Source organism: Olea europaea, unplaced genomic scaffold (assembly GCF_002742605.1).
Source record: "Olea europaea var. sylvestris unplaced genomic scaffold, O_europaea_v1 scaffold139, whole genome shotgun sequence".
In the NCBI taxonomy this organism is placed as follows: domain Eukaryota; kingdom Viridiplantae; phylum Streptophyta; class Magnoliopsida; order Lamiales; family Oleaceae; genus Olea; species Olea europaea.
In genome coordinates, this window is record NW_019231420.1 from 496023 (window position 1) to 514068 (window position 18046).

General features: G+C 34.3%; 2 protein-coding genes across 3 annotated transcripts; both read right to left on the reverse strand.

The window, feature by feature from the left end:
• Window positions 1-216: 216 nt before the first annotated feature.
• On the reverse strand, window positions 217-4844 carry LOC111375597 (probable serine/threonine-protein kinase PBL25). Its single transcript, XM_022998441.1, has 5 exons — window positions 4195-4844; window positions 2825-3012; window positions 2454-2643; window positions 1689-2062; window positions 217-1049 (listed from the first exon to the last, which is right to left on the reverse strand). The coding sequence occupies exons 1-5, from the start codon at window positions 4286-4288 to the stop codon at window positions 357-359; spliced, it is 1539 nt and encodes a 512-aa protein (XP_022854209.1). The 5' UTR covers window positions 4289-4844; the 3' UTR covers window positions 217-356.
• A 1525-nt stretch (window positions 4845-6369) lies between these two features.
• Window positions 6370-11735, reverse strand: LOC111375598 (U11/U12 small nuclear ribonucleoprotein 48 kDa protein). Of its 2 annotated transcripts, none has more exons than XM_022998442.1 (5): window positions 10350-11735; window positions 9867-9981; window positions 9193-9300; window positions 7753-8521; window positions 6370-7645 (listed from the first exon to the last, which is right to left on the reverse strand). In XM_022998442.1, the coding sequence occupies exons 1-4, from the start codon at window positions 11624-11626 to the stop codon at window positions 7880-7882; spliced, it is 2142 nt and encodes a 713-aa protein (XP_022854210.1). In that variant the 5' UTR covers window positions 11627-11735; the 3' UTR covers window positions 6370-7645; window positions 7753-7879. The 2 variants fall into 2 exon arrangements, with proteins under 2 accessions (XP_022854210.1, XP_022854212.1); XM_022998444.1 differs by having other exon boundaries at window positions 10362-11734.
• Between the last annotated feature and the right edge of the window lie 6311 nt (window positions 11736-18046).

The window sequence follows — 18046 nt, forward strand, 5'->3', positions numbered from 1 at the left end:
GCTGTCCTTTCAAAAATAATAATCTGAAATAAAATCATAATTTTTTTTATTTTTTTTCTTGGTTAATCCACCTTGCCAAACAAGCAACTCGAGTCGACAATCTTGCTCTCTTGATCAAAATCGTGCAATTGTACAAAGACTTCAAAGGTAATGTCGCTTTTGGTCCTGGGAAGCATATGGATTTATGTTAAGTTTCATGTTATGTTTGTGTATATATTTACTCAAAGATTTCGAAGCAGTAATACAAAATCTAAAATTTACAAGAAAGTGTTCAAATCTAAACAACACAACTGCATAAAATGCCCAATTTAACAAGAAATCGTCTGTCATTGTTAACATGGACCTTCGTCTCCATATTAAGAATACAAATTGCCATTGTGCCTTGAATATACAGTATCACTACCATCCACAGCTCTCATGCTATTCATCATCATGGTTTCTTCTTCTTCTTCATCATCTGAACATGAATCATAATCCTTGGATCTCACTCTTCCAACGCGGACATCCTCGTGCAACTTGTGTCTAGAGGATTTGTGGTCACTGTTCGAACCATCAGCATAATCATCAGGTTCGAGAATATTGTCGTGCCTCAAGCTGAAGCACTGACTATCACTTTCCGATCCAATACTACTGGAGCTGCTGCTACTTGAGCTCGAACCCTGCTTTTTCAAGTTCTTTTTATTTTGAGACTTATTTCCTTCGTCTTTTTTCTTCTCATCATCTTCGCTTTCTGAACTAGCTTGTTCTTCAGGAACAGAAATGTCACTGTCCTCATGATGTGGATTATCTCTATTATGACTCAACGTATCCACCCGGGAAGACAAGAGAGGAACGAGTCGTGCAGGTACCAGTGCATCAGGTGGAGCCACAGCAAGGAAACTAAGAGCAGCTACAACATCACTGATCAATGGGCGGACCGTTGGTTCGTCCTGAAGACACATGGCTGCAACTCCCACAGCTTGATTTAAGCTTGTCACCAGAAATTCCCTTTTAAGAACTGGATCTGCCATTTCGGGAAACCTCGACGGATCCCGGAAAATGGGCTGTGCCTGTTCAATGGTATGAACAATGCTTAAACAGGTAGATAAATCGGTCAATTTAGAGACTTCACACACTCAACGGGATAAAGAACAATATTTTAACTTCTTTTTCTTTCTTAGCCCCCGTTTGGCCCCCATTCTCCTTATTCTTTTTCTCTCTTATTTTCAACCACACAATCTTCCATAAAATAATATTACACGCAAATCAAAAACTTTTAATTCTTTTTCAACCACACATTTTTCAAAAAAAACTACTCCAACTATTAAAATTTGGAAAGAATGGGGCCAAACGAGGGCTTAATATTATCATGTATGGCAAGAAATTTACATTGCTTTTGGTTGTTTGGAATCAAACTTCTTTGTAGCAACTGATAAATCTATTTTCAGATTTGAGTTGACGACATAATTTTAACAATTTCTAGACTCAATTCCTTCACAACCAAACACTACCACCATCTAAAGCTAAGTTTAAAAGTAACTTAAAGTTATTCTGACAGTGATATAGGGTTTACTTTCAAGGTAAGTAACTTATTTGCTTATAATTAAACTTACTTGAGCAACCTTTTTTTTTTTTTTTTTTTTTTTTTAACTTGGTCAAACATGCACTGCATCAAAGTAAAAGCGGAAATCATGAGCTAACATACTTACCCAAGTAACTAAATTCTGCTCCTCTATGGGGCGTGCCGTGTCCAAGGTTCTGCGTCCCGTGATAAGCTCTAGTAATATAACTCCAAAACTATATACATCCGACTTAAAAGTCAATTCACCATTTCTTTCGTATTCGGGTGCACAATAACCATGACCTCCCATCATCTTATTCCCGCTTTGGACAAGCTTGGCAAGCCCGTAATTCGAGAGTCTAGGGATAAAATTTTGATCCAACAAGATATTTGAGGATTTTAAGTTGCGATATATGATAGCGGGATTGGCCTTCTCGTGTAAATACTCAAGTCCTTCAGCAACACCTAAAGCAATTTTCATTCTCTTTGACCAATCTAAAGGTTTTTTATCCGTTGAAGGGCCTGCAAATATAATACAAAATCTTTTTCAGTCCACGTAAAAGACTAGTTATCAACTTTAGCCCCGTGATAGAAGAAATAAATTTATGATCATTAAACGAGTAGTTACAAAAGGCTATTAAGCATGGGCATGGGACATGACACCTAATTTTTGGAAAAGGTAGGATATGGTCACATAAGGGATACAAATGTTTTAATAATTAAAAATTTCCAGGCGTGACTAGGAAGTGTCCCTCTAGTGTTAAATTTTTTAAGTATATAATAGGCACACCACTTGTTGTGCAGCCTAATATGTGTCGGTCATGGACAAGGCATCCCAATAAGTGTGTCCGTGCTTTATTAATCAACAGACACTCATGAAACAATTAAAAAGAAGCAATGTACAAAAAATTACCAAATAGATGCTCTTCCAGAGAACCTGATGTCATGTATTCATATACCAAAAGCCTCTGATCTCCATCAGCACAATATCCAACGAGATCGACCAGATTTGGGTGGTGAAGAAGACTCAACATCATAACCTCAACCAAAAACTCCTTGCTCTCTTGTGTACCACTCCTGTCTAGTTGCCGAACAGCAACAACCTATTAAAATAGATGCGGCACAATAAGATGCACATACAAACTAATGGTAATCAGACCAGATTGTTTCCTGTTTATCATTTTTTTTTTTTTATATATATATATATATATTCTAGAACTTGTTTACTTATAAGCAAACTATTTACTCTTAGCCAATCATGCTCAAAGTTGTAGTCTACATTACCTGCCCACTTGACTGAAGTGTCCCCTTAAACACTCTTCCAAATCCGCCTTCACCCAATACACATTCTTGGCGAAAATTCTTTGTTGCAGAGGCAAGTTCACGGAAAGTGAAAGTCTTTGCCGACAAATTTCCTTTTGCATTAGCATCAATGTTTATGGCTTCAGCTACTGGAGCTTGCTTGCTATTTGCTGGGCAAAGAAGAAAGCACAATAGTATGAAGCTACAGTGAATTTTTAAAAATATTTTTGTCTTTTCGCCCAATCAAGTGATTTGATCCCCAAAACATAGTTATTTAACAAGTCAACAATCTTGTACAAGGAATAGACAAGAGATAGGAATCAAACCAATGAGAATGCATATTAATTAACAATTGAGAAAAATGAAAGTACGAAAAAGGAATGGAAAGGCCACAAATTCACGAGATAACTATATTTAATATTCATAAACATGCTCGCAAGTTGTTTCATAAGCAAACTCAAGAGCATTACTACGTTGTCACCAAATTTAATCATTCAACTACTGCAGTAAAAAGTTACATCAAATGTTTGTTTCAAATAAGAAGATGAACAAGAAAAGGAAGTAATATTTTGCACTGAAAATGAAACTTTTAAAAATCCTCAAACATGTTACGCAAAAATTACTTTGAAAAATTAAAATTCAAAGTGCTTTAGCATATAAACTTGATCACAATCAAAGTGATCTGTTGTACATTCAATCAGCTTCCTTAAGTGTGCAAGTTGATGGAATTCAGAAGTCTCTCAAGAATCCAATAAACTGAAGCGCCAATAAGTTAAATATTCTTAATTTTTGTTTAGTCTTTGTAATGTTAAATGTGGAAAACTTTCTACAAGAGAAAACTACCACTACACCGAAAATCGTGGCGACTGCATCAAGTAGTACAGCAGTCTCTCCAGTGTTCGATAATGTTTCGAAATTTTCCAATTTTATGTTCAGTCTTATCCCCATACAATGCTCTAAAAGATCATTTCGAGCATATTGTTGAACATTTTATTGACCACAGGGTCGCGTTTGGTACGCAGGATAAAATTCCTTTTATAGTCCTTTTACCAGACACAATTACAAGAAACGGTGAACTTCTTTTCCCAATCCTTATATACGGCCTGTTTGGGAGCGATTTTAACACCCAAAAAATTAATTTTCTGACCTTTATTTCACTATTCCAATCGTCACTTCTTTTTTCATAGGTAGACCTACTTTCTCCTAAATCACTCCAAACAGGCTCATAAAACAAGCCATAAAGGGTTCCGAAAATCTTCCAAAGAACGAAACTGAGGTATTCGTGGGGATTAGATTCGCTACCACAAATAAATCTGAAAATATTTTATGAAAATTTGTTTGATAAGGCATACCAGGAGGAGGTGGTGTAGTGATATCTTTGGCCTGAGCAATCGGAAAATCTTCCTCCTCGTAACTTGCTTTCCTAAAACATGGGAAGCAACTCATTTCTTCACCCTCCCAAATCAACTCTCAATAAAATAAAACAGATTGGTTGCCCGACAAATAAAACTTGAGAAAAATGTCCTTGTTTTCCGTGACTTTCAAACCTCAGAATTCTCGAAAAACAAAAATAAATCCTACAAATAATAGAGGGCTGTGAAAATCTTGCAAAAATTCTCCTGGCTTCTTACGAATTTAACAACAAAATTCATTTAACAGAGGTAAGATAGTAAATCGACAAATATCATCAGAAAAGAAAATGTATGTTGGGCTTGATCAGGGAAAAATGTATAATAATATTAAGAGTTTTAAGGGAAAAAACGCATCTGTAGGAAAGGGGGGAGGGTTGGGTCGGGTCCTCCAAGAAAATGAAGGACCCTTAAGATAATGGCAAAAATCTCTACTGAAAAGTTGTGGAAAAGGAATCATTTGGAGAAGAAGCAAGAAGTCATGTTTATGGTTGAAGCATTTTTGAGTGAAGAAATTTCTCATTGTACTTCGGAGAAAAATGGGGAGATTTGAATGGACAGGTTTTTAGGTTCTCTCTTCTTAATCGGAAAGTTGGGGCCTGGGGGGAACTTCAAATATTTAAGTTGGAGAGAAATTGCAGAAGAGTCCTTAAACTTGTAAAAGGTAACAAACGAGACTCGAAACGTCAAATATTGACCTGTTCGACTTGCGTTTGTTACTTGTCACGTAGCAAGATTGCCAATTTCACTCGATATTTTAGAGGGAAAAAATTAAAAAATTTTGAGCAATTTTTTTGAGAATGATCAAAGTTGTGTTAGAATATAAAAATAATATTTTTCATAAAAAGAGATTTACATTCTCGCTCAATAATTATTGTGCCTTTGTTTCAACATACTTACGCGTGCTTGTATATCAATTGTGTGCTATTTTCATCAATGCAAGTATTATCGTGATATCATACTTAAAATCTTGTATGTTGTTAAACATGAACATGAGAGCTAACATGAGAGTTCCTACGCACATATGTCACAAATATAGTAAGTGATGACCGAGAAAATTCCGAGGATTGCTCACATATGCAACGGCTAAAAATCACTTACGATTTTAACGTTTGTAGATCAATTACAACGATGGTGACACGGTAATGGGGCCTTTCTCGTTGCTCGTTTGCACAGGCATGCGACACGTATAGATCCAAACAAAATAAATTTGGTCACTCAGACAACAATTATTAGACTATGGACCTAAGAATTGACCATAATCTTTGGATGACAAATAAAATTGAAGACTGCCCTTCATTCGGAATTTATGACATTATATTGTGTTTCATATTTTACAGCTTGGGTAGATATCCTCAGAACTGTACAACTAAAATGAACAATAAGAAAACATGAATTATCAGAAATCGACTAAGATCGATTCAATCCTCAGACGAAACAAAACCATCCAAATCTGCAATATTAGAACAAAACATTCCCATAAATCACTACTGCAACCTTAAAAAATTAAAAAAGAAAAATAATTATCTACGAATGCCCGCAAGTAAACTTATATTCTCCAACAATACTTCCCATACGTCCAGCAAATTCAAATGGCTGCAGGATTGTGTAACGGAACTGCAAGAACATACAACACTATGTAAAGAAACAAAAGAAAGCCAACAATGGGAGGGGGAAGATATTCTAAAAGAATGAGGTAAGAACTGCTTCTGAGGATAGGTATAATTCCGAAAATCAGGCTCAGGACAAGACTCAAGGTAAGATACTACAAGAACATCAAAACTAAGAACTATAATCATTTCTAAAAATGCATTTGTATATTAAAAAAAAAATATATATATATATATATATATATACATATATATATATATATATATATAATAATAGAGAGAGAGAAAGAGAGAGAGAGAGAGAGAACAAATTAAATGAATGAACTTTGGTACAGGAATTACCAAGTAGCTTGACAGGAATAACAAAGAAGGAAGCATCCACTTAACATCTAAAAGGAGGGAAATATCATACCAGCATCTTAATCTATACGAACAAATAGACATTCCTTTTGCTAGAAATGAAGGCTAATAATGACAACACTACCACTGCATACTCTCACTTGTCAAATAATCCCATAAAACAGACTTTTCAATTTATGCTCAAATTAATTGTTTCTACAAATGATCCCTACAATCAAATTTTAGGCTGGACCAAAAAAGTTATAACATTAGCATTTAGCAGTGAACATGGTCGAGAATTGCAGTTTGAAGTACACCACCTCACATACCATGTATGAGCTAAAATTGCACAAGTGCATAATAAAATACATATTTTTTTACTACTATAAGATAGTATCAAGGTTCAACTCTATATCCTCGTGTTTTTGCAACCAGTTGAGGCATTAAGGTCCAAGAAGACTGGATTCTCTTCTCAATTGGTTTCTAAGGAAGAACCAAGGCCGGAAATTTATTCAAGGATATCTTACAAGACACTCATTAAAAGAAAGATAAATAAAAATAAAAAATAGACATTTTTACATGAGGAACTGTAAAATATCATTCATCAAACATATTTAAATGGAATATCATCGTTTATCCATAATTTCTAGTCTACAAGAAAACTACATATTAAATTATAATGAAGAATGTTTATACACCAGATCATAAAAAATCACAAATCAAAACAGGTCGCACTGTACCATCAATCATCATTACAAATATTAGGGGTTGTTTGACAAAGCTTTTGATAAAAGTTTGAGCAGATTTTGATAAAAATTGATAAAATGTATGGTTGAAAAATTAAGAGTTAATAAAAGTTGTTGGTCCATGAAATACATGGTCAAAAAATTGAAGTTTGATCACCTATTTTTGCAATGTTTTATCAAACAACCACTTAGTAAATAATATGGATTTTTTCGCACATTATATGGTCAAAACACCATTTACATTGTCCATTTCATCAACTCGACTACTTCTAAATTTTCTGCAAAAAGGTCGGACGAGTATTAAACACTTCTAAATCACTGAAAATGAATTGACATAATTAACCAAAACAGGGACATAACCAATTATAAATAGTTTGTGTCAAAAGCAAATGAATATAAAAATACTGGTGTGATGTCAAAAGCAAAGACAATTGAGTCTAAATATCTAAATTCTGATTGTTGAAAAAAAAAATATTCCTATTCTGGTGCTGCTTTCAGGTTTAAGAGTGCTAGTTAAACAAGCGTTAACATTCGAAAATGTTAGTTAACATAGAAAACTGTGTATAGTATTTAAACTTAGAAAAGAAGAGCATATACATCATTCAAAATTAAAGCATGATCAATATATAGAAAAATTTCCCGAGGATACAGAGAAGGATACAGGTGTAGACAAACTGTAAAGAGCCGATTGACTTCTCTCTGCAGCATTTGATGAACAAACAAAACCAGGAATCCAAGACATATTAAAAGATGTACTTTCTACTCAGCCAAAAGTTAGATGAATAAACGCAAACAAGACATCTTACCGTAGATAGAGAAAGATTCAGAAATTTATACTGTGTAATGAAACCCCTGTTACACCATACCATAAATGAAATTGTCATCATCTGCTCGAATCTATCAAATCCTATTGATCAAAACAACAGCAAAGAATCAGACATTGTCCTCATAAGTATCATGAGAATAAGCAGGATCATATCTGTCCACAAACTCATTTCGTGATTTATAATCAGATCTGCGATCCTTGTCTGTTTTGCTTCTCTGTCGGTCTCTATGCTCCCAATTATCTTCATCTCTCTCTCTTTTATGACTACTTCGATCATGAGATTTGCTATGGCTTCGATCCGAACGTCGTGAAGAACCTTCTCCAGAAACTTCTACATAATCTCGCTTTCTACTGTGTCTCTGCTCACGTGAATGGTTGCCACTATTCCTTCCACCCAGGCTTCTGGAATAATCATCTCTATTGTGTTTGACCTTCTCACTACCAGCATTAAAATCTTGATATCCATAACGCCTCTTAGGATCATGACTGTGATTCTCATTATCATCCTCAAAGTCCTTTGAATCATCACGAGTATGAAACTCTTTTCTATAACTATGTGATCGACCTCCACTTCCTTCAACCGTGTCAGGCAAGCTCTTCGAGGTATCCGAAATGCAAGTAGAACTGTCTAGTACCGACAAATTTTCAGATGGAAGTGCTTCAGCCTCTTCTATTCCCTTGCCTATGCAACCAATACCTCCTGAAAACTTGATTTCCTCCATGTATTCCTCTATTATATCTCTCATTACCTTAAATGTAATGTTGATTAAATTCAGAATTAGCATGTAAAACTATCAAAACTTATTCAAATAGGCACAATAAAACAATTATACGAGAATGAGAATACCAGAGTGGGCAAGCTCATTGCCATTTCCTATTCTGTTATGATATCCCGGAAGAGTGAAAATTATATTTCGTTCCCAATTCTTATACTTCCATCAAGTGGGAAAGTCTAAAATAAAAAAAAAATAAAATAAAAATTACTAGCAGTACTGTTAGTTCACAGGAGTTATTTTTAAAGAACCCGTACTTCAGATATGTGAGGACTTGTTCCATTAGCTTACTGAGCTCTTTCCAGATCTATTTATCCAGCTGCTTCTGGGTTTATTTCCTATTTCCACCAAGGATTTAGATATCTATTTGACTCTCTATGAGCAAGTTTGGGCAGGGCTTATAATCTTTGCTTAATTTACCTATATGATAAGAAGAATACTTACTTGTTCGGTTGTATAACGCATCTTGAACATTAAGATTACAAATGAACCTTTTCATTTTGAAAATATAGTCCAAGAATGTTAAAGAAAGAAAGATTTAGATAGCTGTTTCAAATTCTATAATTGAATGATAAAATTCGAAAATCATGTCAAGATGTAATGTAAGATAAAAGCAGGTGAAATACTAGAAATCAATAGGTACTCACCTCTATAGTATTTCGCTTCGATTTCTTGCCACGATACGACATTCTCCGGCGTTTGTAATCTCTTTCCTCAGCTAATAACTCCTCCCTTGTCTTTACTTTATTTGTATCCTAAAATATCGTTGATGGACATAAAATCATGAGGAAAAAATAATGAACAAAATCCGATAGATAGATAAAAATAAACCAAATACTTTTGAGAGTTGAAAAGTTGAGTAAAGCGTAAAGCAAAACTAAAGCATTTTTGTACCATGATTCTCTAACAGCCACTAAGGAGGTCCTTAAATGCCATTGACGAAAATAAAAAAAAATATATGAAAATAATAACCACAAAATGGGAAGCAGAAGCACCATTGGCAATTAGGGTTGTAACTATCATTAAAAAATAATAATAAAAATAACCACGCCCAGGCTGGAAATGAAAACTCCCATATTTTAACAAATGAGAAATTTTCCAGCATTCAAATGCTAATTTGACAAAAGACAATGATATCTTTAGTATCCACATTGCCATTCCCCAACTTCAATTTCCTGTTTAGCTTCATGCATTCTATATTATTACTCCATGATTTAGGAAAAAAGGAACCAAATTTTTAACGAGTTAAATAATAACAAAAAATTGGAAATGTTACTATCCCAGTAGTATCTCACAAATATGTAAAGTAATCCAAATTTACCTGATTGCGCCCCCGCTGCCAAAGCAGCCCATCATGTTCAATTATAGGCCTATAGTCCAAGCGATTTTTCCTTTCCTCGTCAGCTTTTTGGGACACATATGTATGCTCCACATTACTACAAATCAATGATTCTTGTAAGATGCTTCCACCCAAATGTTTTCATAAAGTTACAGTAGACCAGTCTCTCAAAGAAAGTAAGATCTCCAAATAGGAAACAAACAGCAACAAAAGGAGCATATGATCTTCAATGAAGTTCAGAAAATTGTGCAGATAAATACAAAGGCTGTCAGCATTATGAAGATAGTGTGAAAACCTTACTATGAAAAATCTATGACAATTGAGGATAATGTGACAGCATAAAAAAGTTAATTATCATAAATAGTTAAGTTTCACGCATCTATCCCAATAATATTTAACAGCAAAACTAGTAATATCATGGTCATAACAGCACCATAATGATTGACGAATTTAACGAGAAAAAAACAAGAACTACACCGTTGGTATGTGGACAGCGTTCTTGACGCACGAAAAGCCCTAATCCTTCCTTCAAACATTGACCTCTCATGCAATGCTGCAACTGCAGCTGCCACTTGGGAAACCAAAATTGTGCTACCGCAAACAGTTGCAAGTTCATCACCATTTTTTTCACTCTCCTCACTATAAACAATTGATACACTACTGTCCAGTGACTCCTTCATTTCATCATCCACCTTCTCTAAATCACTTGATTCAGAATCCCTATGCTCCAAGGGAAAAAATGAAGCACTCAATGAAGAATCTAACACGCATTTCTTTAAAATATTGATGGCAAAAAACTTGCCATTCACTTCACCATACAATATGCCTAACACTGAAGCTAACCACATTAGTACTTCCACCAAAACCGGGCAGGCAAAACTGCCTTTGTTCAATCCCGCCTCTTGATCTTCCATCTTCGCCTCTTCATCACGAAATAAAGAACCAGATAAACCAAAAGACTCCCTTAACATCGCCTTCAAACACAGCCTAACCAGCACAACCAGATGATCCCTCATAGCAAAATCAATTACCACTCCGTACTTGGGAGATTCTGCAACAATCCATTTGCGGAGTCGCAACAATTTATCATCACGCAATCTCAGAATTGAACGCAAAATTCTATAAGAATACGCGGTTGGAAAATCACTCCATGCTTCCATTTCATTCTCAATCGCCCATATCTCTGAAGGCAGAAGCCTAATTGAGTTTACCAAAAAACCCATCAACTCTTTCGAGGGGTTATTACTGAAATTCCCGCATTCAATCACTAAAAATCCAGGCAAAGTGAGCATTGGAGGTGAGATGGCAGACGTTGAAGATTCATTGTTAGTTAGCGTGACGACTCCAGGACAATTAGAGTAAAAAAAATTGGTACAATCGAGGAAGTTTTCCAGGGACAAGCAGAGGTCAGAGGAGGGATCGAGTTGGTTTATGGGTGTGGCGGCGGCGGCAGATGTAGAGGAGTGAAGAGTGTGAGGGTAGTGGAGTGGAGGGAGAGATATAGGGGAAGGGCAATGTAGGAAATGGGAGAAGAGGGAGGAAGGGGGGATACGGTGGTTGGGATTGAAAGGGCAAGGGAGGAGAGAAGAAGAGGCGGCGTTGGTGGGAAGAGGTGTTGGGAGGGAGCGAATTGCAGAGTCTGCGAGGTTGAGAAGAGCGCTGAGAGAGGATAAAGAGGTGGACGGTGGAGAGATAGCGGTGGAGTGTGGAGGGTGGCCTTTGAACTCCGGCGGAGAGTTCATTGCGGAGAAAAGAGAACGGCGGCGGCAACAGAAAGCCAGATAGTCGGCGGATGTGAATTTTGATATGAAGAACTGCTATATTTGTCTTCAACCTATCTAACAAGCACCAACCTAATTATCAATTTAAACATGTTTATCTACTATCAAACATCAAATTTGTACCCTGGTTTTTATGTTTTAGTGGACTAAAATTCTATTAAAATGTTACTGAAAATATGGTACTTTATTGATCAATAAAAATAATAATAAATAAAAAGAATGACAAAATGGAAAATAAAAGAAAAAGAAACTATTAGAATCCCACATCGAGTATATTGACAAACTCAAGTGTATGATCGAATCGGTCGAGACCAAACACTTTAGCATTTATCAAGATCATTTGACTTCATTAAAATAATATACATCAATCAAATTATGTTATTATTTCATTTATTGATCTTAAGCTCCACCTTAAAAGTAATTACCTCAAGTTGTGAACCTCAAAAGTGCATGATTGCTTTGGGCATTTTAACCGTTACATCATGTCATCAATGACCACTATAGTGTCACGTTTGTTGCTATGATTTCAATTGTTCATGTAACCTTAAATTTTTTTGCGAAGGTGAGGGCGTCATGCTATCACACACCATTTAAGGGATTGTATCAACTTATAGATACATCACTTAACATATTTCATCATTTGTAGATCTCAGGACTGCTTCTAATGCTCCATATGTGGATTTTAGTTATTCACGTAACTCTAGTTGTTCATGTCTTTCTAAAAATCGCGATGTTGATCTCAAATTTATTCTTTTTAAATCTGTCCACCTTCTCGAGCAAAGAGCTAAACACAAGTGGGTTGTTCTATAGTAGTATCTATAAAGGCAGAGCTTAAAAAGGAAATGTCGATGGTTTGAGCTAGCTTATCTCAATCAAAAAAGAGAACCTAAAATGGTCAGATTATCACACCAAATAATTTGTGTTCTTGTTGAAAGTATTCTCAAGTCCTGTAACAATGATCGAGTCCATATTAACTATGAAGCAACATCTGAGAAGCTTCAAAACTTAGCTTTGATAGTAGATCAAGAAATGATTGATTGCTCATTAGAACACCAACTATATTTTCCCAGATATGAGCAATAACCCAAGGTTGATTTTCCGTCATTAAGATTAGCAACCCATTCAGAATCATTGTAGTGAAAATCTTTAGGTTAATCAAGAAGCAAATCGTGGCTAGTTGTACTCTTGAGATATCACCAAAAATCCTCTTCATCGCCTTCCATTGTGTTTAAAAACGATTATGCGTAAATTGATGAACTTTATTCACGTTATAAGAGATCTCGAGCATTGTCACTGTCACATATTATAAAGCACCAACAGTGCTTCTATAGTGTATGATCTACGAAGGGACTAATCATTGATGACATATGAGAGCTAGAGATCATAGGAGTTCATATTTCTCGTGCATGTGTCATTCTTATTCTAGCAAGTAGGTCTTTAATATATTTCTCTTGAAACAATAACAAGCCTCCGCTCTTAGGACGTGTTTGTTATAACTTTGTTTGTATTTCATGTAGAAGAGTTCTTAGATGAAGTTACTTTAATCTTTATTTGGAATTTAATTTTTAAAAGCACTTTTTATTGCGAAAGTACTTTTAAAGGAAGTCACACTGAACCAACTTTTTCTAAAATCTCTTATAATTACAAGATGTACTTTTGTAAAATTAGCTAAATGAGTCCAAAAGCAATTTTTGAATCTCAAAATCTCATTTTTATTTTTCAAAAGCCATGATAAACGGGCTTGACTTTTATGCCCAAAAAGCAGTTCAACTGCTACAATCTCAAAGAGAAAACTTTGTGTACAAACAGGAAATAAGAGTTATGATTCATCTGGATCACTACCTATTACAATAATATCATCAACCTAAACAAATATTTAGGGTAATTGGCACAAAAACGTATGTCTTTACCTTTCATGTTGATTGTGAAAAACGTTCATATCTTTCATTTTTTGGCATTTTTATCCTTATTTCAACGTTTGGTTGTGCAAAACATCATTTTTCCTATTTTTGAACGTAAAATGACCATTATACTCTCCTATTTAAAACAAAAAACCAAAAAAGAACAGAAAAGTGAAGCATAAATTGCAATCATACTCCCAAACGTTTTGAAAAAATATAAATCTGTCCGATAAATTATAAAAATTAAAAAAATTATCTCTTTCTTCTCTTCTCTCCCTCTTCCTCCCCTCCTCCTCCACCAAAACTCCACCCTCTGGCCACCTTGGGCGCCGGACCAACATACCACCTTGAAACTCTCACTTCCCCCTTCGAAACCCACCCAATCTCAGACCCTAACTCCAATCGATTTAGCCGAAAATTGAAGTCAAAATAGGCTGTTCAAAACATATTTAAACAACAAAGTTGAACTGTATCTCTCTCCTTGTATATCTCTATGTGTATCGATTCAATCAACACTGGTTATTCTCGTGGACTACGCCGATTTTCCGATACAAATCTCATCCATTTTTTGCTCCCTGCTTCTTTTCCCTCCCTCTCTCTCTAGATAAAAAAGGTTTCTTTTCAATAATTTCAGGTTTCCTAGATTATAAAGCCTCTTCTTTTTGCAAGGCTGCCATACCTAAGACTTCGCCACATTCATGTTTCCTTTTTTTCCTCAGAAAATTGCAGGTATAGAATAAAAAAACCCAGAAAAACATTTCAGATCGAGCAGTTTTAAGATATTCAACCCTACTACCACAGAGGAAAACACAAAAACTTTTTGAAACAGAAGAAAATAACAGAGATGTCATTAATAATGATTAAGATACCAAAAAAACTATGGGGTCCGTCTAAATATGGGATTTTAATGAATGATTTACATACTCCTTTGGCGGGTGGGGTTGAGATGTGTTGGATTATCAAGGTTAATGAGATTGGATTCAAGATTTATGAAAGAGAGAAATTGAAGATAGGTGCGATGAATGGGACTGGTAATGTTTATCAATTGTGGACTTGCAAATTTATATGATTTGTTTAATAATAATTAAAGATTAATTAAAGAGGGAATAAAATATGTTTATTGGACTGATTTATATTTTTTCAAAACGCTTGGGAGTATGATTGCAATTTGTGCTTTACTTTACTTTTCTTTTTTGGTTTTTTTTTAAATAAAAGGGTATAATGGTCATTTTACATTCAAAAATAGGGAAAATGGTGTTTTGCGCAACAAAACTTTGAAATAAGGGTAAAAATGTCAAAAAATAAAAGGTAGAGATATTTTGTGCCAATTACCCCCAAATATTTATTGTTGATATTTCAATAAACTTTGTGAACAAAGAATTGTTTAATCGAGATTATTCGAAACTGGTGGAATGCAATAAGCCTTTAAACAATCAAATCAAGCTCGAGGAGCTTGTTTCAAGATGTATAATGCCTTATTTAGTTCGAAACCGACAATTAATCACTTTGAGATTTCTCATACAAATGCATACCTTAAAGATTTATAGGAACTTCATGGATATTTTTAAAATTTTCAATAAAAAACATAATTCTCAAAATCATAAATATCTCAAATCAATCATGATTAGTTTGTGGGCAGATAAATCTATATTCACGGGGTGGGGTGTGTGGGGTTTTTGTTGGAATTTTCAATTTAAGTTTTAGTAGTTGAGTATTTTATCGAGATGGACTTCAAAACAAGAGAATATCACTTGTCAAAGAATAAAAAAATTCTTAAATTTGAAAAAAAAAAAAGAAAAAAAAAAAGAGAGAAAGGATGGCACAACTAAGCAAGCAATATATTTTTTGAACTTTCGATGTTGATATTTTTCCTTCTGTGCACAAGAATTGCTTCTGAAAAAAATAAATAAAATAATAAATAAATAAATAAAATAATAATAATAATCTTGAATAATTCAATATTGATGTGATAGCATTAATTAGTTTAGCAGAATACTCAATCTCGACTAAAGTCAAGAGATAATTTAAATTTAATATATTTGTTTAACTAATTCTTGCACCAGACTCGTAATAAAATTTTTGTTGATCTATATTCCTTTAATGGTATGGATATTCAATGTGACGAAATTTATGATTAATTTACATTCAAAGGACCGTTTAAAGTAGTCTTCGTCTTCAAGTTATTGTAGTCAAACCAAGAAAATCATTATTGATTTATGTCATAAATTTGAAGAAAATCATTGCCCAATTATCTTGAAAAACAACTTTGATTTGCACATTGACGTTGAAAGAAATGCTGACTAATGATTAAGAGTATGTTTCGTAGTGCTCGTAAGAATTTACTTTGCATATTCAATTATTCATATTGCTTATCTTATGCACGTGAAATTTCAAATGTTGGGGGGGGGGGGGGGAAGGTTTTTATGCACGTGAAATTTCAAATGTTGGGGGGTAAGGTTTTCCATTTTCATCAAAAACTCTTTGTATTTATGATCTACATACGTAAATAATTGACATTGCACAATAATATACTCGATATTCATTTAACTTGAATGAAGAATATTTCTACCTTCGCATCTTGAGGAAACTTTCTCTTGAAAAAATAGAACAATAATAATTTAACATACATATCGGTTGATGAGATGTGTAGGGAAATGGTTGTTTATTAATTAAGAAAGTAATGGTTAAATTCAATTCACAAGAGCGCAATTAAACTTCATGCAAAATAAAAACGAAAAGATAAGGAAATGAAATTCAAGACAAGTGTTTCAACACTTTTTTCTTAAGACAATTGCCCCGCAATGGTTCTAATGGATTACGACACTTATCTTCCAAGAAACAACGAATACAACTTGTGGTTGAAACACTTCAACTACGAGCAACAACGAACTTGAACAAATTTTTTCTCTCTGCAAAAAAACAATTATAGAATAATTTTTGAAGAGTTTTTACAAGAGATTTTGATCTTATGCTAAATGATCCTATTTATAGAAGTGAAGAGGTCGTAAGTAAATAAACATGCCCCAAAACTTAACGATCTTTAAGAATGGACGCATTCCTTGTTGTCACTAGCCTCTCGCTTGAATGTCAGTGACATATTTTCAACGAAAATTTTTTGTCCGCCTATTGCTCGAACGACAGCTTTACCACTCACTTGGCACTAGTTTGCCACTCAAGGGATGGTGTTAGCTAATTTTGGTCTCTTTTTCTTCTCGTTTTTTCTTCCAATTTTTTACCACAATTTCTCGTTCATTCGAAATTAGTTTTGAAATTCTAAATATAATACGAATACTCAACAAGTAAAACAAATTAGTTTATTTATTTTTATAACTTGACTATAAGTCAAGTTCAAATATTTGGCCGAAATTGACACAAAATCACTTTTCAAGTTTATACTGAATTAAAATTTTTAGCCCTTGTTTGATTTTCATTACATTACATTCTATTTTTCTCTCTCCTATTTTCAACCACACAATCTTCCATTAAATAATATTACACGTAAATCGAAAATTTTTCTTTCTTTTTCAACCACTCATTTTTCAAAAAAAACTATTCTATACATTAAATTTTCCCCGTAATGGGGGCCAAACAGGGGCTTAATCTTTAAACCAAATTCCAATAATCCCCCACTCTATAGATGTATTTTTATCTAGAATCACCTCAATCAGTGACGTAGCAGAAGTTATACGGAAGATGAACAAATCTCACAAAGAAGAAAACTCACGAAAAGTTTTATTTCGTTCAAATCAATTTGTGACCTCAAGAGGCTTACAACGTATTTATAGCAAAAACCTAGAAAATTCGGAAATTAAATAATTAAAAAAAAATATTTTTTTTCCAAAGATGGAAAACATCAAGATAATGACGAAAATTGATAGTTCTAATCTTCTGGATTACTCTGCAACAAACGGAATGTAAATCCGAATTTATTTGATTGAGATATTCTCAAAATAAGAATTACTAAAAAAGAAAAAAAAGGCCTAAATGAGGGCCTAAACGAAGGAATTTGCTCGAAATTGGTCCTACGTCAAAACGAAACCTTTGAGTTTAACTTTTCAGCCTGTTTCCAACCGAATTAGACTACAAATTCGTCAAAAAGGACAACTCCAAATTTCCTCCAAATTATTTTTCTTGCGCCAGTCCCACTTTGCCATGAAATCCAATTCCTTTTGTACCACATCATTTCCTCCCGGATGAGAAGAATTCACTCTCGAATCTGGCGGAGGAATAACGTCATCATCAGAATTATCACCATGAAATGGCACCAGATGATTGACATTAAAAACGTCGGATGTACGAATATGACTGGACAGCTTTAAACGATATGCATTCGGATTAATCTTCTCAATTATCTCCAATGGACCAATTTTTCTTGCAGCAAGCTTGGTATATTCATGAGCAGGAATATTGTCCTTTGTCAACACCGCCCAAACAAAGTCACCAACCTCAAACTCGACATGGCGACGTTTAAGATCCGCAT